The sequence below is a fragment of the Larus michahellis genome, chromosome 6 (assembly GCF_964199755.1).
Source record: "Larus michahellis chromosome 6, bLarMic1.1, whole genome shotgun sequence".
NCBI lineage: Eukaryota > Metazoa > Chordata > Aves > Charadriiformes > Laridae > Larus > Larus michahellis.
Window position 1 is genome coordinate 13,215,130 of NC_133901.1, and position 21,659 is coordinate 13,236,788.

Sequence of the window (21,659 nt, forward strand, 5' to 3'; positions counted from 1 at the left end):
GTTTCTAACCGTGAAGTTCCTTAGGCTGTAGGTGAGCTCTTCTGGGGAGAGAAACCTCTTACTCTCGGTGTGGGTATGGTTCAGCAGGATCCTGCCCATGCTGGGGTGCTCCTGAAGCCAGCAGTGCCCAGGAAGTACAGAGGGACCATATTCCCTGTGATCCTCTGCCCTCCCACAGCCCACACCTCACAGCCGACCCCTAAAGGAGAGGAAACCACACCATTTCCACCACCAATGGCTCGAGGCTGGAGATTTTACACCTTATGCTCCCTGCAGTCTCTGACACCCCAGTGCACGAGTGCTGGGGAGGGGAGGTCTACCCCAGCTGACATCTTGCCCACCACTGCGGGGCTCTCCAGAGAAGTAGGGGCATGTTTCTCTCTGCCCTCTGTTGCTCTCTATGAAAATGATGAGCAATTTTATTTTCATATATCAGAGAAGAAAGCTCCCTGCCCCACCCCCCCCTCCACCGGCCCCGCCGACCCCAGCCTGGTCCAGACGGGGCTGTGATATCAAATTGTTCTTTTTTAGAAGACCATTTACTGTTTCCAAAGGTTTAAGAGAGTGGGAGGTAGCTCATTCGGTTATTCACTTGGACTCGGAGCTGTTAGACACAGATCTTAATGGATAGTATTGATTGAAAGAAACAAAGCAGCAGTTTTCTTTCTTTCTACCAAGGGATTTCCAGGCTGAGATGAGAATAGTTTGCTGGCTTACACTCTTAACGACAAAATACCATATTACAAGGTCCCCAGAAGTCTCTCAGCAGTGAGAGAAAGAAATGTGCAAGGTGTTAATGGGATAACAAATTAATAGAGAATAGGATTAGCGAGGGGACACAGGCTGGTACCAGGGCTCCCGAGGTCTCTGGTGTCGAGGTTTAATCCATTCTTGGCATGTTGTCCTTGCTGACAGATGAACACAATGGGAACCCACCTGATTCCTGGTGCCATTGGGATCCCCAACGGCAGCTGGGACAGCGATGGCATTGTGAGCCGCCAAAAAAACAATTTTAGGGGAAATCAGCTCCTGCAGTACCTGGAAAGCCAGTGTAATTCTGTCCTGTAGCATCTGAGAACTGTGACGAAGCAGCAGGCTTGGAAACAGTTTTAAAATCATTACCTGACTCTCCGTTGTCCCATGCAATTTTCCCATCCATCTGCCAGTCATTTTGAAAGGTCGAGAGCAAGGACATGCAAGTCTGGGGACCCGAGACTCACTGCTGCATCTAGTTCTGGTTTGCGATGGCCCCGGGCCACCAAGGCGTCCTTAGCAGACCATCCCCACCTGGGCAATTGTCTGGGCACGGCAGGCTCCGCCACCCTATCAGCCACCGCAGAGGTGACAGTTGAACCCAAAACCATTGTCATTGTCACCTTCCTCACCAAAAGACTTTGAGTCGCATCTCCAACTTCAGGATCTTGGACGTGGCAGAGGCTAGTTTTACCGGCAGAGCAACCCATGCCCTTTCTCGTTGCACCTGGGGGTACCAGCCCCTGAATATCTGGGGAAGCAGCGCAAGCTGCGATGTTTATGCTCCCTGTTGTATTCAATTCCAGATCCCCAATGGTTTCAATCAGCGCTGAGTATACAAATCCCCTGGGAAGCTTTTCACACCTCAGCCCTCCACCCCAGCCACCTTGGGCACCTTTGAAAGTTCTCCTGCCTCTCATAAAATATTGGTCTCAGGCCTTTTAAATGAGTGAGAGCCCCAAATATCACACCATCCACAAGCTGTTCACCCCTCCTGGCATGAAGACAAGAACAAAAGGGCTTTCATTCCTACTCTGCTTTTGACAGTGAGAAGAGCGATGGGTCACAGGATGGGACATTTCATTGCCTTTAACGATGATGCTGATTTTGGATGGGCCATGAAGGTCACTGAAGTTTTGGAGGGATAACTGCCCCCCCCCCCCAGTCCCCTTGGCAGCGGTGCTCGGTTGTGAGTGCGATGCTCTGCAATACTTCATCCAGCGCTGTAACACCTCCTAGACAATGCTCTGTCTCTCCCTGACTTTGATGAGTCACTTATTATCTCTGCTTCTTTTTTTTTTTTTTTTTTTTTTAAAGGGCCCCCCCATCTTTCCTAGATCATGTTAACAAGACAGCTATGGAGAACGGTGGCCCTAGGGGTCTTCATTAGTTCCTCCCAGATTTACGTTCCCTGACAGTTTAATACAGTGTTTCGGGCATGGCTGCACAATGATGGGGTCAAAGCGAGCTTCCAGAGGTCAAGACCTTGATCCTTTTATTTATAGCTAAAAGGGAGGGGAGCTCTAACACTGTTTAGTCATTGCAGGGCTCCAGTAAGGAAAACGCAGACAACAGGAGGGGTATCTGCACAATCACATTCGGGATCTACGTGGTTCTCGGTGCGTAAGGCGGTGCTGTAGGACAGAGCTCCCAAGGATTTACAAAGCCAGTGTTTGGTCCTACAGGAGGATGTGTAGAAGGTGGAGACCAAATACTCAGACTCACATTGCTCCAGGGCACAAGATTGGTGTGGCCTTTCAGGTGGATCCCAGGAGGGGAGCCCCATTTCCATGTATCCCTTGGAAATTAAGATCCTGCAAAAATTTTACCTCCAGCCTGCTTTGGAGGTGAAGGGAGCAGGGTAACGCACGCTCCCTATGGGTTATGTTCAGTCTTCCCAGAAGAGAGCTGAGCTGGAGACCTGAGCGTGGTCTCCTGACCCAGCCGAGCTGCAAAGCAGGCTGCTGAGATAACTTTTGTTCTCTCACTGCTTTATTCCCCAGTAGAGGCAGATTTGCACCGCTCATTTCATCCCCATCCTCACATCCATTGCAGGGGCGCACGTGGTGCCTCCCATCACCTTCCCTGGTACAGCTGAACCGATCTCCATGGGGGCACTTCCCAACACCATCCTTTTTTCTTTTTTTTTTTTCTCAGATGCTGTCACTGCTGCTGGCAGTAAATTTGCTCTTGGTTAGCAATGGAAATGCTACCACCTTCAGGATTCCCCCACACCTTTTCTCTCCCTTCAGGGCCAAGGAAGCTCACAAACCAATCTCAGCACCAGGTCTACTGATGAGCAGGTTACCAGAAAAAGTCCCCCCCCACAACCACTCAGCTGGGAAAAATAATCACGGCCGCATTCTAATGAATACATCTTGATTTACACCACTGGCTCCACGCTAATTTAGAGCAGCTGGGGCCAGGCTTGTGCTAGGCTACTATAAAAAGACATTCTGCCTGCCAGCCCTTCCTCTCTTACAACTCTAACCCATAATTTAGTAAGTGATAGATGACCTAAAGAAATTCCTGGGTAGCTGTAAAACGAGAGGGAGAAAGAAATGATTTTGTTGTGTAGGCTACCACTGGCAAAGAAGTGATTGCACTGGCACTAAATAAAGGTAAGAAATATAGAAAGTAACAATAATAATACATGAACTTCAACATTCAGGAGGCATCGTAGTGGCTAATGATAGACTGAAGGGTTCCAGTGGACTGCTAATGCCCACGTTTCTCTGAAGCAGCATCCTTTGGAAAATTCAATATTTCAAAGTCCCCCTGAAGACTTATTAAAACTGACAAAATTGTTCTAGGTTTGAGGAATAATGAGCTCCTCCAAGCTTTTTCTTTAAAAGAATTAGAGAAAATCACGAGTTCTATCCTTGGCTAAATCTGTTGCAGCACAGGTGAAACTCGGCATCAGCTATTTGTCTATTAGGTGTCTTCAGAAGCCTCTTGTTTGCTTGATCTTCTCTACCTTATTTTAGATTAAAGCATTTCCAGCACGCAGAAAGGACCTGAATGGGGCATATTTAGCTCAGCCCAAGCAGAGCAACACACCGCTGCCTTAACTGGTGAATTCATAAAGATTTCAGGTACCTTCTGTACCTTCCCATTTGAGAAAGGAGATGGAGTGATCAGACATGATGCACGGGGAGAAAAAACGGCCCAAAGCATTTCTTTGGCCCTCTCCTATTTCTCATTTAATATTAATGGCAGTGTTTTATGCTTATGCAAGTTAGATACGTGCCAAAGAAATCTGAATCAAGGTGTTAATACTTAAGGCAAACAAATTCCCTGCTGTTTCCCAAGGTTTAAAAAGGTGATCAAGACTTATTAGGATTAAGGGCTCATTTCAGCTGAATTGATCAGATGGCATTTGGGTGTAATTTAAGCTAAAAATACAGGGAAGGAATAAGCAGATTTTTATTTCTGTGTAAATTTGTCTCCTCCTCTCCCTCTTTCTCTGCCATGCACACGCACGCACTTACCCTGAGCAACATTGCCTGGTTTGGGGAGGGTTTTTTTGGTACACTGGGAAAGGTTATTTGGGCTGGATCTGCAGGGAAGATAGCGATGCCTTGTCTCTCACCTGACGTATTTAAACACGTTCCTCTCCCATGTCACTTTTCGGTCTCGAGACACGAAAGCTGATTGTCCAGAGTCACGTTTCTTGAGCCACGCGGAGACCGATTTAGCTTCCACCATCGTTGTCGTTTCACAGTTGCAATCACTGATATTTCTTGGAGTACGTTCTGAAATGTGTCCAGACAGTGAAAACTGGAGCTGGAAGAGGAGAGAAGAGGGATGCTCTTTGGTGGAACAACATTGCCATCTCATGGTGCGGGTGCATCCCTACAAAGTCTGCAGCAATGCTCCCATCCGCAGCGTTCAAGGTCGCGAGCTCCAAGCCCACGTGAGTCCCGCTGCAGAAAATCCAGGTGAGTATGCAAACTTCACCAGTCTGCTCCCAGCCTTAGAGTTGGAGGGCCTTTACCGGGATCAGTCTCAAGACAGGGTTTTCGGACGCCCATCAGCATCTTCTCGCCGATCCCGTTTCCCCCATGACAATCCTGCTGCCGCCTCTGAGCCAGCCCCTGCTCCCTTTGCTTCAGAGTTCTTCTGTTAATTCTCATTTTCTCAAGCTTCACTAATAATTTCCCATGCGGCACCATATCAAATGCTTTATTGAACTCCAGATAGATTAGATCTACCAAATTTCCCTTGTCTGGAAAACCAATTATCTTATCAAAGGGAGATGTCAGCACAGTCTGGCACAAACTGCCTTTGGTAAACCTGTGTTGCACTTTATCTCATTTTTCTCAGTGCCTTTAATTAATGTTTCCTTCAGAATTTGTCCTACAATCTTGTGTATAACTATAAACGGGTTAACACATCCGTAGCTGGCTAGCTCATGCTTTTAATTTTCCTTATCTTCCTCTACTTTCCCTATAATCCATTTGCTTGTGGGGGTTCAATCAGTGCCATTTGACCTGCAAGACTCATTAGAAGTCTCTGCTCTCCCCTCTGCACACCATGTGCTGCTTCTCCCCAAATGGGGTGGAGATTCCCCCCACCCCTCAGTCTTCATCTGGGTCCCCTCCAGGGTCCTGCTTTCGCCGCAGATGTGGCTGTCTTCATTCCCCACCTCTTATTCCAGGTAACTGTCTGCCTTCGCTCCCTGATCCACATCAACTTTACCATCAAAAATGAATCATCTGTTTAATTTGGAGGGAATGATTTGATTACCCTTTAGCCTGGTCCTGCTTTTGCTGGCCGGCTGTCTCCCTTCCTTCCTACTTTTATTTATTTCACTAAGGAAACTTTCAATGACTTTCTTTTTCCCTTACATGTGCACGGTCACACTCAGCCTGGCTCTAGCCCTCCCATCGCTTTGAGGACACACCTTTCTGCTGTCCTGACACTTTTGTCCATCCCTGTCATCTCTCCATCCACTCTCCCTACTCTGGAGATTGTAGAATCATAGAATGTGTTGGGTTGGAAGGGACCTTTAAAGGCCATCTAGTCTAGCCTCCCTGCGATGAGCCAGGACATCTTCAACCAGATCAGGTTGCTCAGAGCCCCGGCCAACCTGGCCTTGAATGTTTCCTGGGATGGGGCATCTCCTACCTCTCGGGGCAACCTGGGCCAGGGTTTCACCACCCTCATAAAAAAAAAATTCCTTCCTTATATCTAGTCTGAATCTCCCCTCTTTCAGTTTAAAGCCACTACCCCTTGTCCTATTGCCACAGGCCCTATTAAAAAGTCTGTCCCCATCTGTCTTCTAAGCCCCCTTTAAGATCTGGAGCCCATCTCAGTCCCTTAGATGAGCACAAATTGGTTCTGCGGGGGCAGAAGGCATGAAGGGATGGCTGCAAGTTGTCCATGCAGGATAGATCTTCATGGCTCAGACACCTCTGCAACTCCCAATTAATGGCAAAAATTATTCTTACCCTTGGGAGAGAAGAGGTCGTCCTCTAAACCTGCCAGTGCAGAGCGTTGCTCATGGGAAGGTCTCACCATCTCCCATGTCACAGATGCACAGATGGTCAGCAGAGTTAACGAGGGCAAGTGAATTTTAGCCACCAAAATGCCATTCTAATTTTTCTCACGAGATAAAGGCATGGCATGACTGTAATGAAGGTAACATGGAAGTGACTGGTTCCGCCACTCTGTTGCAAGAGAACAAGAGTCTGAAACTTGCAGAATTAGTCCGCATTATTGCAGAGGAAAATCCTAAATTCTGGATAGGGATATGCTGAGAATATTACAGTGTGGTGTCAGAGCAACTTGCCATCACACTGAAGCCATAAGTTTAAACTTTGCTTAGCATTTGTAATAAGTGTACCCTCCATCTATCAACGGGTACTTGCTCACCTAGGCTGGGGACCTGAAGATGCTCACAGTGATCCTCTTTGCCATTGTGCACGCCTAAAAAAAAAAATACCCTGGAAAATGCAGCCTTCCCAGCAGTCTGTTAGTTCTGTTTTGGCAGATGCTCAACCAAATGTTGTGTTTTGGCATGGTGGGATCCCATCTTTTTTGAATCCATCCTGTTGGACTCGTATCAAAATTCGCTGACAACTAGATTGGGCCTCTTGGAAAGTTGTGTGTTTTGCTAATTTTCTATACTACAATGCCACGGCAGCTCTTTGCATGGGGGGCATCGCGTGAAAAAGGGAGGTCAGGATGGAGCCTGACAGAGGCAGTGAGGGGACTCGCTGATCGCAATGGGGAAGAAATAACTAGGGTGAAGAGGGGCTCATTACTTCTATCGTAAACCCTTCTGGCACGGCAGGGGAGACTGGTCCATGCTAGCGTAGTTGCTGGAGTGTCTCCCAGGTGGCTCTGCAGCCCCTTCTGCCTTTTTTCCCTTCCCCAGGATGTCAGCCTGCTGGAGGAAAGCCATCTATCACAGCTGATCCTCTCCATCCACTAGTTATCTAGATTTAGCTTGCAAGTCGCATAATTTATGGTCAGTTGGTTCATCTCCCCTGCTCTTTGTCAATGCACAGCGTTTCGCAGACCAGCTTCTGAGAATAAAAGCTGCAGCACTGAAGGCATCCACGGGCAGCAAAAGCCCCACCTCCAAAGTACACGAGCCAAGGAGGCCCGCGCATGGGCCATGGGAACAAACGGGCTAATAGGTGCCGATAAGGGGTTTGAAGCAAACAGCCTCGTTGCCCTCCTTCGCGATCTTTGGATCAGGAAGTCATTCCGCTGAGATTTGTTTTCCTTTCCTTCCTCTGTACGTAGGATAAAGCAGGCAGAAAGTGTGAAGCTGTTATTAGAGGCAGAGTGCCAAGAAATCAAGAAAAATCTCACAGAAGCGCAAGTCATGCCCCAAACTAAATTTACCTGAAAAAAAACTGGTAGTGCTTTACACAACCTTATAATGACTTCATTTCTGTTGTGATCGTTGCTGTTGTTCTGCTTAATATCTTTCTCACTTAAAAAAAACCCTAACACAACCCTGTAGCAACCACTACAGAAATATTATTTGTTTGTATTATTCTTTAGGTGGTTCCTGTGCTGGAGGCAGTAAGTAGTTAGAATCACTCAGTACGTAATAGAGAAATTCATTCCAATAATAATAACAACATTTATTATTTTTGAAATATGAATCTGATGAATTCATGAATATAGAAAGCTCTTGTTGCTGGCTGTCCACAAAACGCTAATAAAATCAAGCATGATTTTGCTGATAGACTTTTGCTGTAGATTTCTAATGCTCCAGATGTGCGTCCATCACTGCTCGGCACCCAGCTCCTGGCCCTGCTGTGTGTTTGGATCCACCTTCTCCCCATGCACCGGTACACGTTAGGGGTTGACCTGCTGGAGAGCAGCTCTGCAGAGAGAGTCCTGGTGGACAACAAGTTGCCCATGAGCCAGCAATGTGCCCTTGTGGCCAAGAAGGCCAATGGTCTTGGGGCTCATTGAAAAGACTGTGGCCAGCAGGAGGAGGGCGGTCATCCGCCCCCTCTGCTCTGCCCTGGTGAGGCTGCAGCTGGAGTGCTGTGTCCAGTTCTGGGCTCCCCGGTTCAAGAAGGACAGGGAACTGCTGGAGAGAGTCCAACGGAGGCTTCGGAGATGATCAAGGGACTGGAGCATCTCTGTGCTGAGGAAAGGCTGAGAGACCCGAGGCTGTTCAGCCTGGAGGAGAGAAGACCGAGAGGGGATCTCATCAATGCTCATTGATATCTAAAGGAGGAGTGGCAAGAGGATGGGACCAGACTCTTTTCAAGTCGGTGACAAGACAAGGGGAGTCTCCTTCTCTGGAGACATTCCAAACCTGCCTGGACGCGTTCCTGTGCAACCTGCTCTGGGTGACCCTGCTCTGGCAGGGGGTTGGAGGAGGTGATCTCCAGAGGTCCCTTCCAACCCTCACCATTGATTCTGTGATTCTCACAACAACAGCAGTGGGATGGGGCATGCCTGCTCACCCTGTGGTGCAGGCAGCCTTTTCCTTCTGGTATTATTTGGGGGGTGGCATCAGCTGCTCTCCCCCCATAGAGCAGCGATCAATGTGGGGCAGATCAACCTGCTCAGGCACTGTGCTAATAGAGCATTTATAAATGTTGTGTTATAAAACCTCCTTCTCTTAGAGGCAAAGCAACCACTTGCCTGGAGTTTTACCGTCCTCCAGCATTTCTCTTTTTTAGGGGCTGGGAGCTCTGTGGGGTCCAGCAGTTGGGACCTGGGTGGATTTGCTCCGGAGCGCCCCACTCGTGTGCGATGGGCTTTGTTTGGTGAGGGGTTTTTTTGCCTTGCAGGATTGACGCAGCCTGACTCTCAGCAGCTGAAATGTAATCTTTAGCAAGTAAACTGGTAGTTTACACTGGCTCTGGTCAGAGGTAACAGAGCTGTTTCTAATTAGTAGGAGATTTTTAGAAAGTGGATTTTTTGCCAAGTGGGGCCCCGAGGTCTAATGGTGTTTGTGCTCTGATATACCGGCACAAAAAGCCTTCCTGATGTAAAGGCAGATTTAGATGTACCCCCGACTAAACCGTCTCCCTCTGTGCTGTACCGACAGCATCATGTCTTCAGTTAACGACCCCTCGTAAAAAAACCTAAGGCTGTCCAACGCAGAAAACATTTAAATCAGTTCCCCGATGTCCTGTTATGACGATGTATAAATTAGTATTGCAAAGGGTGACTAAATTGGAGGGGAGGAAGGCTATAATAATGCACAGGTGTTTGCAGACTGTGATGCTGTCACAAGCTGGGAAGTTGCAAAACGCTTAACAAAGTAAAATTAGGCATGTAAAAGTAAACTCTTCTCATGTTGCAGATATGGTGGCTGCCTTTTTAGTCCTTATGCTTGCTTTATCTCCAAAGCTGTGTGGACATAGCGAGCATTAGAAATACAAATATGGAAACCTTTAAGCACAAACGTATTGCTTTACAATTGCTTGTAATCTGGCACGATTCAACTCCTTGCATTCCTTCCTCTGATATTTTTTTTTCCCTCTGCGCATTAGTGCCCATGGCCCTGCCTGCCTCTGAATCGACCGACGAGCTGGCATTTGAGAGGCATAACTCTGGGTCCCTCTGCTTATAAGAGAGCGGTAGGACCTTCTCTTCTGTCCGTATGCATGTGCTTTATAGTTTCCCAAGTGACAGCTATTGATTTTGGGTAAAATAACTAAGGAAGCTCAAAAGGAGCAAACGAGTTTTCTAACAGATCAACGGATAATTATAAAAAAGACACAAGCTTTCAGTAAATGCCAAAAGATATACATGCTGGCAGTTAACAACAGCAAGTACAATGCCTAAAAGGATTAGTGCGCAAAGGGAGCAAAGCCAGGCACGTTTTGCCCTGTATTTGTGAAATGTTCAGGCTGGTCTTCCAGAGGTCTTACTCAAAACTGAGCACTGTGGCGTGTGGAAGGGTTTACTCCCGTTGTCTTGGCACGTAGGAGGCCATAGCTGGCTACTGCGTCCAGCTTTGGGCCCCCAGTATAAGAAAGACATTGGAAAGCCAGGGAGGGCACTGTGGAGGGCCACCAGGCTGGTTATGGAGGAGGTGCAAGGAGAGGTTGAGGGAGCTGCCTTTGTTCCACTCGGAACAGAGGAGGTGAAGGACGAGTTGCTGTCTCTCCCTGTTCAAAAGAGTTTATAGAGGAGGCTGAGCCAGACTTTTCTTGGAATTGCACTGCAAAACAGTGAAGGGTGATGGTGAAGAGCTGAGCTGTGCCCCATGCACAGCCCCAGAACGACAAGCACCTGAGTTTAATTGCTGCAACTTCCCGAGATGGTTGTCAGATGGGCTGAAACTTTCTATAAAGAGGGCTTTGGAGCTACTTTGGCAAACAACGACATCAGTTGGCTTATTTGGGACAAGTGTCTGTGTTTCAGAAGGGGGAGATCTGGGAAGTGTGAGCGGGTGATAAGCCCCGAGCAACTTATTTAACCCCTCCGCTTGGCAGTGGTCACAGGCACAGACCTGAGCAGATCTTTTGGTAAGGTTTAGAAAATGAGATATTGTTTAATATTATTTAATAACCTCCTTTGGGTGATGCTGAGAGTATCTAAGGAAATATTATAACATGTTACGCTTCTAGGGGAACGCCAGTGCCTGCATGAGGTACTTGCCTTCAGGCCCTGGCTTCTTTTCTGAAGGGATTGAGAAATCATTTTTTTGAATGTTACTGGGGCCAAATCCATACCAGCAGCATGTTGGGCTCATGGAGAGCAGGGCTCAGCCATTGCTGGAGCACCCTTGAGCAGCCACGTTGGTGCGCCTCCGTTTTTGGAGGAGATCTCCAGAGCAGATATGCTCATCCTTTCATGGAGCAAAACTGAAGCAGGTTCCCAAGCTCAGGAATAAAATGAACCTCATCTTTGAGTGGAGCAAGGGTGATTTTGTAGGATTACTGTCTCTAAGGTTATTCAGGATCTCCACAGTGTCTCTGCTGTGGAGAAGATGAAGGCTTGGGTGGGCTCTAGAGCAGAAAGCCAGGCTGTCCCAGTGACCACTGTCCCTGCAGCAGAGCATCAGGCAAAAGGGTTGAACATCTGCAGCCTGAGACACTGGATGTGCTGCTACAAGTGGCCAACGTTGCATGTGAACCAAACCTGAGCCAGGCACACCGTGGGCCAAGGCTGGCGCAACGCTTTCCCTACAACTGTGGTGAGCCTCCCATGGTGTCCAAGGCTGGACTGTTGCTCTGCACTTGTCGGATGTGCAGCAGCGTGGAGAGGTGAAAGGAAAAATGTGGCTTTGTCACTAGTCACCTTGCTGGGAGCTGGGGCCTCGGTCTGCTGCAGACTGCTTATGTGACACTGGGGTGTGATTTTTCGCCTCACTTGGCCAGGCCACCAAGCCCTTGGGGATGCGGGGAGACCTGGCACAGACTTTGCCTGCAGACTGCCATTTTTCAGGGCTCCCCATGCAGTGAAGCAAAAACCAGGCTCCTCCAGAGGGCAATGCAGAGCAGCACCAGGATCTTCATAGAATTGTAGAATGGTTACAGTTGGAAGGGATCTTAAAGCTCACCCAGTGCCACCCCCTGCCCTGGGCAGGGACACCTCCCACCAGACCAGGTTGCTCCAAGCCCCGTCCAACCTGTCCTTGAACCCCTCCAGGGATGGGGCAGCCACAGCTTCTCTGGGCAACCTGGGCCAGCGTCCCACCACCCTCACAGCAAAGAATTTCTTCACAATATCTAATCTAAATCTGCCCTCTTCCAATTTGAAACCATTACCCCTTGTCCTTTTTTGCTACTCCCTGTATTTAATTGTATGGGTGTGAAGCATGCAGCAGTCTCAGTCCAAGTAACTTGGCAGTGCCCCATCTACCAGCACAGCTCCCAGCTCCATGCAGACCAGGCTCACTGGTCTCTGTGAGCCTGCTTGTCCCCCCCCTCCCCTTGCTGCCTTTCCAGCAGGCTTTTGGTGACCCAAACTCATGTGCCAGGTTGGTGGGACATAGGCAAAGCCATGGCGGTGGCATCTGGACCATTGCACCATGGAGCAGTGCCCTGGCGAGATGTTGGCAGCTCACGGTATCCAGGTAGGGGGTCGAGAAAATACAAAGAGGTTTGCCTCAGTGTGTTTGACATATTAAGAGACGGGATGAGTCCAGCCCTCAAAAGCACTTTTCTGAGGCAAAGAGGCTCATTCAGGAGATCAGAGCCCAGCCAATCCTGAGTCTCTGCCTGTAGAGGTGCAGGGGTCAACAGAATCATAGAATCATAGCATGGTTTGGGTGGGAAAGGACCTTAAAGATCGTCTAGTTCCACCTGAAGGGTGGAAGGGATCTTAAAGCCCACCCAGTGCCACCCCCTGCCCTGGGCAGGGACACCTCCCACCAGACCAGGTTGCTCCAAGCCCCGTCCAACCTGGCCTTGAACACCTCCAGAAGAATCCCCTAAGATAAATAACCCCATTTCTGCCTTAAAGTGCTTTCCCAAACCCTCTCACCAAGCAGCTGGGGCTGTGGGCAGCCTGTATTCATGCCCAGCCTTGTCCCTTTCTGTTGCACATTGAGCCTGTGCGTTTTGGCTCATGGTTTCATCATCTCCCCTACATGCTGGTGAGATGTGCTGCTCTGGGCTACGACTTTACACCACACCTTCTACAGGACTGGGTTACACAGAAAATTCCCCTCCTAACTCCAGGGCAAGGGGCTTGGTGGCACATTGAGGCGATGGGGGGAACTGGTGCAGGAGGAGGATGCTTTCATGTTGTGCCAGATAAAAGCTGGGGTGAAACGCTTAATAACAGCTGGCATCTGTTCCTATGCATTAATGCGTCCTGTAGGCTCAGCAGACACTATGTATGTGCACAGGGGAGGGAGGGACGGGCGGACGGATGTGTTCATCCCTGAAGGAGCTCCTGGCTTTGGAGCCAGACACATTTCCTTGCAAGTCAAACTGCTAACCATGGACCTGGGCGAGTGTTTGCCAAAGGAGAGGATTTCTCGTGGAGAGGTGTGTCAGGGCACGAGGGCTCCTCATCTACGTCATTCCCCGAGGGACTTCTTTGGAACTGGAGCCCTCCTTGCATTTTCACCCAGGGCCCTATCTGCTGATTAAGCCCTGACTATCTCGACAGCTTTCCGTGGGGACTGTTTGCTCTGCGGCAACATTAGCATCCTCTGCCAGCTCTCCGCAGCAGGAAGCACGTACGCGGGAGCGCAAACAAAGCCGGGGGCTTGCCCTTTGCACCCTGCAGTGGGGCGAGGTGGGGTGCCCCCGAGCTGGTCAGGAGCAAGAGGGCACGCCCTGGCATTTTGGGAAGTTAATTTTTTTAAAAAGCTGCCAGGCTGGCTTTTTTGCTGCCACCACAGGCTATGGAGGGGATGAGCGGAGTGCTTTTTTGGTGATTTATAAGCACTAGGTGGTTGGTGTTGGTGGAAAGAGGTGGTGTTCTGACTGGTTTTGCCGTGCCCGCATCTGTGCAACATGTGGGGCTGCTGGCACGCATCGGCTGGACAAAGCTTCTAGCTAATGAATATACAGCCTTGCCAAAAATCAGGAGGAGGAGGAAAAAAGGCGTGGTGGGGAGCTGCACAGAGCCTGATTGCTGTGGGTGATGGGGAGCCGGTGGTTTGCATCCTAGCGGGGTGCTCTGGTCTCCTCGCATGGGCTGATGGTGCTGGTGCAGCACAGGGCAGGGATGCAGGAGGGATGTGCTGGGGAGTCCTCTTTGGCGCTTCAGCTCCGACTCTCCTTTACAAATTCTGCTGTCCCAGCACAGGCAGCTACTGAAGTTCATACCCCTTGCACCGCAGGGCCAGGAAAGCTCTGGGGGATCCTTCCAACCTGGGTCATCCCAATCCCAGGGGTGCCTGTCAGCCCTCCTGTACCACTCAGGGCATCCTCCTGGGGACAGGTTACGGGGACAAGCAGAAGCTCTGATGGATCAAACCTCCCTGCCCGCCTGATCTCTAACGGGGAGCTGGGCAGGCATCTGAGCTTGTCAGGCAGCCAGTTCGGGATGTGTGGTGTTATTTGGGGTGCCTTTGTGTCGGGGGCCCTGTTGTTGCCTTCCTTGGAAGTATTCAGAGCATCAAGGCCACTCCAAGCCATAGTTGTTCTTGCTACAGGGCAAAGAGGTCTAAGCTACGGTGCAAAGTAGCCTCCACAAATGCAGTTCTAGATATAAAGAGAAAGGGCTTAATACGCTGTAAAACACATCAAAAAGGTGCAAATGATGTGTCTTTTGGCATCGACTCAGTCCCACCCATCTCTCCTGACCCTCAGAGGTTTGGCTGCCCGGAGGACCTCGCTGTGCATGCTACTGTGTGCCTGCGCTTCTGAAAGCACAGCCCGAGCTCCTTCCTCAGCCTTATCTCAGTGCACCAAGAATGCAAACACCAGGGCTGGTGGAGAGCAAGCCATGAGGCTGCTCCAAGCCCTGGCAGGGCAGAAGACAGCGGAGAGCCAGTGCAGCTCCTCCGGCACAGGCAAAGGGCTCACCACCAGCTGTGGATACCTTCCAGCGGGGTCCAGCTCGGCTTTGCTTCCCAACAGACTGCACGCTTTGCCTGCTTTTTGCAGCCAAGAGGTGAGTTTTGCTTTATCTCTATAAACACGTCAGGTTGTAGAATCCGAAAGCAGGTAAGAAGCAGTGTGGTAAGAAGCTCCTTCGTTGGCATGCGTTGCTGGAGGTTGGGATTACGTTACATTAATTACAGCCAGTGATGAGTCGGATATATTCTCCTACAGGTTTTCCATTTGAAGGAGGTTTCCAAATGTGCCTGGTGTTAAATCTGGAAGGAGGTTGGCTTTGAAGTGCACGCACGTGCGCTAACTTGATTGTAGCTGTAATTTACTTCAGTAGATTCTGTATAGCCGCGAAAGCAAACCGGTGTAGGTGCAGGCGATACCATGTGTGTTCCAAACGGGGACTACCCTGGGGTTGTTCCCTGCCAGGGGAAATACAGACCGTCACCCAGTTGGATGAGTGCGGACCCTAATGCACAACCCCTCGGTTCTCGGAGGGAAGGCGCGGTTTTGGGGACAGACAGGAGGACGGGAGTCTCTCTTTTGAATCCCGAGGGATGCCCAGGAGCCGTGGGGATGAGGATTCAGTGGGCAGAGTTTGGCATTGCCAGAGGACGGTGCTCTGTGTATTATTTACCTGTGGTGCATCAACTGTAATTCATAATGCAAGTGACTTCCTTCAGATAGTCTGAAACTCAAGCCTGGTCTGAACTAAAGGGCTGTGCAAACTGAAAGCTGCAGGTGCTGTTATTTTTTTATTATTAAGTATTATTAAAAAAAATCCTTTTGGCAAATGAGGAGAAAACGTAGTCCCCGTGCAAGCTGTGCTGGCGTTCTGCATCCCTGCGGGGCCGGTTGTGTGTGGTGGGCTGCCCTTTGCAGGGGGGACCTCTCTGGCTGGGCTGTCCCTGCAGGGACCCCAGCGCTTGCCATGGGGTCAGGGTGGGATGCTCAGGGGTCTGCCCGGCTGCCAGCGCCCCCTTGGGTTGATTTACTCCCTCCTTTCAGTGGCGTTTACCAAAAAAAATCCTGCTGTACCTCCCCTGCCGCACGTGTCTGGCGGACACCTCGGCGGAATTATTGCACATCCGTAGTAATCTCTCTGGTAGTCTCCCACCCGTTTTCATCCTGCACTTGAAATACTGAAATTGCCCTGAGAAAAGAAATATCTTTACAAGATGGGCCATCAAGCCAGCATGCCGCCTGCCGCATCCAGAAAAGCGACCCACTCAGCAGGGTAATCTATTCAATGGCTGGGATTTATTTTTAACATTCAGTTCTGCAGTCCTTTTAACTTGAGCAGGGAAGTGAACATTTTGATAACAGCAGCCTCCAGGTCAAATGTGATGAGAATTCATAACTCGCCGCATAGGGGTTTTGGAAAACCAACCAAGCAAAACAATTTCCCAGAATGAGACGATGAAGATTCGCGTTTCTCTTCACAATGTCGTACACAGAGACGGTATCTATTGGAGTGTCTACTCATTCTCTCCCCACAATTTGCAAATAAAATGCCTCCCGGACTATTTTAAATTTGAACAACAATTGCGAGCGCGGCTTTGCTAGGCTGCTCGTAAAGACCTGAGACATCGGATCTTTAAGCCATCAAAGAAGAAATATTAATCCGGTAATGGGAATGTCCTGATGGTCCCATTTCTAATCAAAGCAAAGACGGAGTTTTCCTCCTTCAAGCAAACATTGCCAAGAGAGTGGCATCGAGATTTAAAATTTGCAAGGAACAGAGGGAGGGAGCTCCAGCCCCCGGACTGCAGTGGAGCAGCACAGAAAGATCAGCTGGCGTGGGTTAGGTCAGAGCTGGGACTGGGAGAAAAAAAAAAAAGAAAACAAAAAAAAAACAAAATTAAAATCTGGCTGAGATAAGACTGGTGAGGGAGCTGCTTAGAGGCAACTTTTTTCTTTCTGTTTTATTTTTATGTGGCTGGAGTAAGTCAGAAGCCACGCATCTGAGGAAGAGGCAGGAGGGGAACATGGCAGGAAATTTTGTAGTTCAAGTTAATGTGGTTTATTTTAATTTTGGATGGTGTTTCTAAGTGTTCTCGCGTGGGGCTCGGCAGCGGGAGTTCGTGCTGGGGCTGCAGGGCTCTGCAGCACAGGCGGCTTTATCGGCAGGCTTGGGAACAAGTCCTGTCCAAACCGCTTGTATTTGCTCTCCCTTCCCTGCCTTCCGTCCAAATTCGATATCTGCAGGGAGGCCCTGGGCACGGGATGCTGCCTCTCACAGCAGGGGCTCCTCCGCAGGGTGCTGGGGCAACGAGGGAAAGCGGGGAAAATGAAGTGGAAAATAAAAATAATAACAAAAAAGCCGCTCTCATAGAACGGTTCCCTCCTCTGCAGGCTGCCAACCTGCTGGCTTTGTCCAGCAGATGGTACCCCCAGCCACATTGGTGCCTGGTGGCTATAGCTTTGTCACCCACTTCCACCCATGGCATCTTCTCCCACCCTGTCATGGAAACCCAGGGTGTGGCGAGAAACTCTGTGCAGCGGCGATGACAAGCAACAAAATTTGTTGTGCGGCATGGAAAGCCATCCTGATGGGAACCGTCATTGCTTTAACGTTTAATTCGATGAGATCTAGCTCTGAGAAATGGACTGGGAGCTGCTACAGCTTCAAGTGTGGCTCAGCGCTTGCAGGGGAATTTCCATGGGCTTTGCTACGCTGCGGACTTATCCATATTCTGGCTGGGTGACATGGTAATGCATCTCACTAATTAACGAAGCACACGGAGACATATTTCCTCCCATTCCCTTCAATTCATCAAGCTTTAAACACTTCCAGGGGTCACTTGGGCATTGGGTTGCCATTCAAGGCATCTCCCCTCAGTTGGACCTTGGTCGTGGTCTCTGCAGAGCAAATGTGGGCTGCTCAGGTGCTACCAGGTGGCATTTCAGGAGGGAATTTCCTTGTGTCATGAGCCTATCAAGCAGATACAATGCAGATAAGATTCAATCCTGCCTCTCGCTGGCAGGAATTCCCCAGTGCTGTACAGGCTCATGTCACGGCAAGACCAGGAATGAAGAGCTGGGGTGGGCTGATGTAGGTATGAGATGGATCTCCCCTAAAAACTGTCCCTTCTTTGTCCTTGTAGGTGGGTCCCATTGACCCCAAACTGTTTCTGGGGCTGAAATTCAGCCTGCGGCAGAGCTGGTTTTCCTCCGTGCATCCGTCTCCTGTCTTCAGAAATCCCTTTGCATGCTCCAGGCAGTTTGGGTGTCTTCACCAGGGAGATGGACTTTAAGGGAGCCTGCTTGCCACCGTGGTGGCAAACAAACAAGCTGGAAGTGTAGATTTGTCAGAACTATAATCCAGGTAGGTCCTAGTTCTTTGCTATCAATTTTCTGTCCTTGCATCTCTCTCTCTCCGGACCTTCTGCAGCCTCGGAGTCCCTCACAGCTTTTGGGGCTGAAGTGTGAGCACAAGGGGTGAATCGGGAAAAAGACTTGGGAAAGGCATGAGCTTCACCAAACTGCCTTCATGCTACGCTGTCCAAAGCCACGTCCTACTATTTCCCAGTCCTGCTAAGTAATAACACCGGTGTACATTTTTGCTGTTCCTTGTCTCTCCTTAGCATCCATGTCAAAGGCATGACACCAAACGCCCAGGGAAAGTAAGAATGTTGAAGAAAATCCAGATATGCCTCTGCTTCTTCTTTGTCTCGGGCATTTTGTACGAGATCTCCCTGCTGTCCAGCTGCTTCTTCTCCTACGTGCCTATGTCCAAACACTTCCTGACACCTGAGCAGGTCTTGAACCTCGGCAAAAGCATCATCTTTCTGGAGACGACTGAGCGCCTGGAGCCACCCCCGCTGGTGTCCTGCTCTGTGGAGTCTGCCGCCAGGATTTACCAGGACCGGCCCATCATCCTCTTCATGAAGGGACTCACGAACGACACGGCGTTGGACTTGAACTCCAGTTATGCAGCCTTCTCGCTTTTGTCTTCTATGAAGAATGTCTTCATTTTTCCTCTCCAGATGGAAATTGTCTTCCAGGAGACCCCTCTGCTCCAGTGGTACAACCAGGTGAGCTTTATAATAAGGGCGAAATAGGAAAATAGTTATAAAAAAGGAGGGGAAAAGGTCTGAAGTAGGCTTAAAATGAAGGGAGAAACGTGGGACTGGCTGGGTGAAATCAGTCACTTATATTATTTTGGTTCAGAATAGATTCATTTTGGCCATGTTTTGCAGTGTATTCATCTATCTGTTTATTGAACACATAATCAGCCTTTTTTTCCCCCCTATCTGGAGAATCAGATTTTTTGGCAAATGAAACATTGGTAAAAATAGATTGCATGCGTGTTTTGATAAAACAGCACTTACTAATCTTTCTAAACAGAAACTGGGTGAACAAAATGTGCTGCCTGAGTGCTTGTTAATGCTGCCACACGCCAACAGACCCCACAGTAGATCAGATGTGGGAGATATTTCAGTTTTTGTAGCAGCAATATGCAAAACCAAGGTGGGATCTTGCAAGCTCCACCCTGGAAAGAAGTTCCTGGCAAACTGCTTGCAAGTCGCTTTTGTCAAATCTGTTCGGTTTCACCTCTGTGCAGGGCAGGCACGTTTCCTCCAAAGCCTTCCTTCTGAGAAAAAATGACTCCAAATACCAACAATGGCAATGAAAACCCTTCCATCCTGTTCCAAAGAGCTGGGAGTGATCAGGGAGTGTGTCAAGTGGGTTGTGTCTCACTGAAATAGCAGGCAATGATTCATGGTATCATTGATTTAACATTGTAGGTTCCATCAAAACACCTGTGAAATGTTCCTGCATTCATTTCTATTAACGCAGCATTGCTCTGCACTGCCCCCTTATCTTATTCCAATAAAGTTCAATAGCTGGAGGAAGCAAAGGCGGGCAGTGACATTTGCAGACGTGCAGGTGGAGTTTTATGGTGCCATTAGCAGCCCAATGGATGGATGTGGCCGGTTCTCTGCTGGCAGCATTACTGTCTCGCCTTTCCAACTCTGCAGGTAGTCCCAGAGCAGGAGAAGAACTGGGTCCATGTCAGCTCCGACGCCAGCAGACTGGCGCTCATCTGGAAGTATGGGGGCATCTACATGGACACAGATGTCATCTCCATCAGGCCCATCCCCGAGGAAAGCTTCCTAGCGGCGCAGAAGTCACGGTTCTCCAGCAACGGGATCTTTGGCTTCCCTGCCCACCACAAATTTATTTGGGACTGCATGGAGAACTTTGTTCTCAAGTACAACGGGAACATCTGGGGCAACCAGGGGCCCTTTTTAATGACAAGGATGCTCAAAACCATCTGCAATCTCACAGATTTCAAAGGCACCGAGGACCACAGGTGCCAGAACATCTCCTTCCTCAATCCCCAGCGTTTCTACCCCATACCGTACCCAGCCTGGGGCCGGTACTATCAGGTGTGGGACAAAAGCCCCAATTTCAACCACTCTTATGCGCTGCATTTGTGGAACTTCATGAACCACAACCGGAAAGCCGTGGTTGCGGGCAGCAACACGCTGGCTGAAAAATTGTACAAAGCCTACTGCCCCACCACATATGAGGACCTGATCCAAAACGCAGAGCTGAGGGATTTCACGCGCTCTGAGGACGTGGCATGACATGGAGTAAGGAGGACAGGGGGTGATTCCCCGTCCTGAGGTCAAAACACAGTCACCATTGGTGTCAGTAGCTGGCTTTGTAGAAGAAAGACAGACCTTTTCACAACCACCATCCCTACTCCCTTGGGGCGTGTGTGCAGAATGGTGGTGGATATCCATCAGACGTAGCCTCCAGTGACACTAAGGACACCTTTGCTTCAGTTCTATTTCTTTACAGGTGCTCATGAAACAAACTTTCCTGAATCAGAGGGACTTATGGGCCTTACTAGTGAGCTTTTCCAAGGGAAAAGTTCCTAAAGAGATGCATCGTCTCCTGGGAGGAATTTTAGACGCGTCTGCACCTCTTGGCAGCATTGGCAGCTACCCATGTCAGAAAAATTGCAGACACAACAGGCTTTGGGCTGGGCTGAGGCCTCTGAGGCAAGTGTAATGCAAATGTATAGCAGGGGGTAGGTGACAGTAATTGCTAATGAAGAGAAGCCCGTACCACTGTCTTTTCATTAATCTGTGTTTTTATCACATGAACTTTACACCCTACGTTTTTGAGAGGGACTTTATCAGTGCAAGTGAAAATAAAATGGTTATTAAACCACCACTCCTCTGAGCTTGCTTTCCCCTGCATGCCCCTGGAAAATGAGTCCCATTTTTTTCAAATATTTGTGCTCCTGCACTTCTACTTTGGCTCCTTCCAGGAAGGGGCTGCACTGCCCCATCCTCCGAGGTCGGTTCTGGCTGCAGAGTCACCTCTTCCCCTGGAGAGGAGGAGCTGAGGGCACCAAGAAATGATGGGGATGCCCCTCCAGGGCTCCCAAATCCCTTTGAAATAAATTCATTTCAACTACTTCGCAAATGAGGTGCAGCAGCTCTAGAAAGGCCCTGGTCACTTTTGTCCAGCTGTGCCATTTATTTTTGCCTTTTTATCTCCATTTTTGGGCTCCCATGTTGTGTTTTTTTGGTCTCTTTCCCTCGCGCTGGCACTCTGCTCCCCCCGAAGGTGCTGGTTCACGCAGGGTTGTCTGCTGCCAGCACCGAGGAGCTGCCATTCCCATGGGCCACATCCTCCCACATAGAATCATCATAGACTCACAGAATGGTTTGGCTTGGAAGGGACCTTCAAGCCCACCCAGTGCCACCCCCTGCCCTGGGCAGGGACACCTCCCAGCAGCCCAAGCTGCTCCCAGCCCCGTCCAACCTGTCCTTGAACCCCTCCAGGGATGGGGCAGCCACAGCTTCTCTGGGCAACCTGGGCCAGGGGCTCACCACCAGCCTCTCTGAACTCCCTCCGTGCTGCTCCATTTTTGGGGCTGTCCGTCCATCCATCATCCAGAGGGGGACTGAGCAAGAAAAACCCCTCCAT

The 21,659-nt window shown here is 49.5% G+C and overlaps 1 protein-coding gene across 2 annotated transcripts; it reads left to right on the forward strand.

Annotated features, from left to right (window-relative positions):
- The first annotated feature begins 3,285 nt into the window (after nt 1–3,285).
- A4GNT (alpha-1,4-N-acetylglucosaminyltransferase) lies at nt 3,286–20,827 on the forward strand. 2 transcript variants are annotated; one of them, XM_074592283.1, is made up of 5 exons: nt 3,304–3,374; nt 4,478–4,694; nt 17,813–18,033; nt 18,293–18,742; nt 19,691–20,827. In XM_074592283.1, exons 3-5 carry the CDS (start codon nt 17,917–17,919, stop codon nt 20,300–20,302), a joined length of 1,179 nt encoding a protein of 392 aa, XP_074448384.1. In that variant the 5' UTR covers nt 3,304–3,374; nt 4,478–4,694; nt 17,813–17,916; the 3' UTR covers nt 20,303–20,827. The 2 variants fall into 2 exon arrangements, with proteins under 2 accessions (XP_074448385.1, XP_074448384.1); XM_074592284.1 differs by lacking the exon at nt 4,478–4,694 and having other exon boundaries at nt 3,286–3,374.
- Nucleotides 20,828–21,659: the final 832 nt, after the last annotated feature.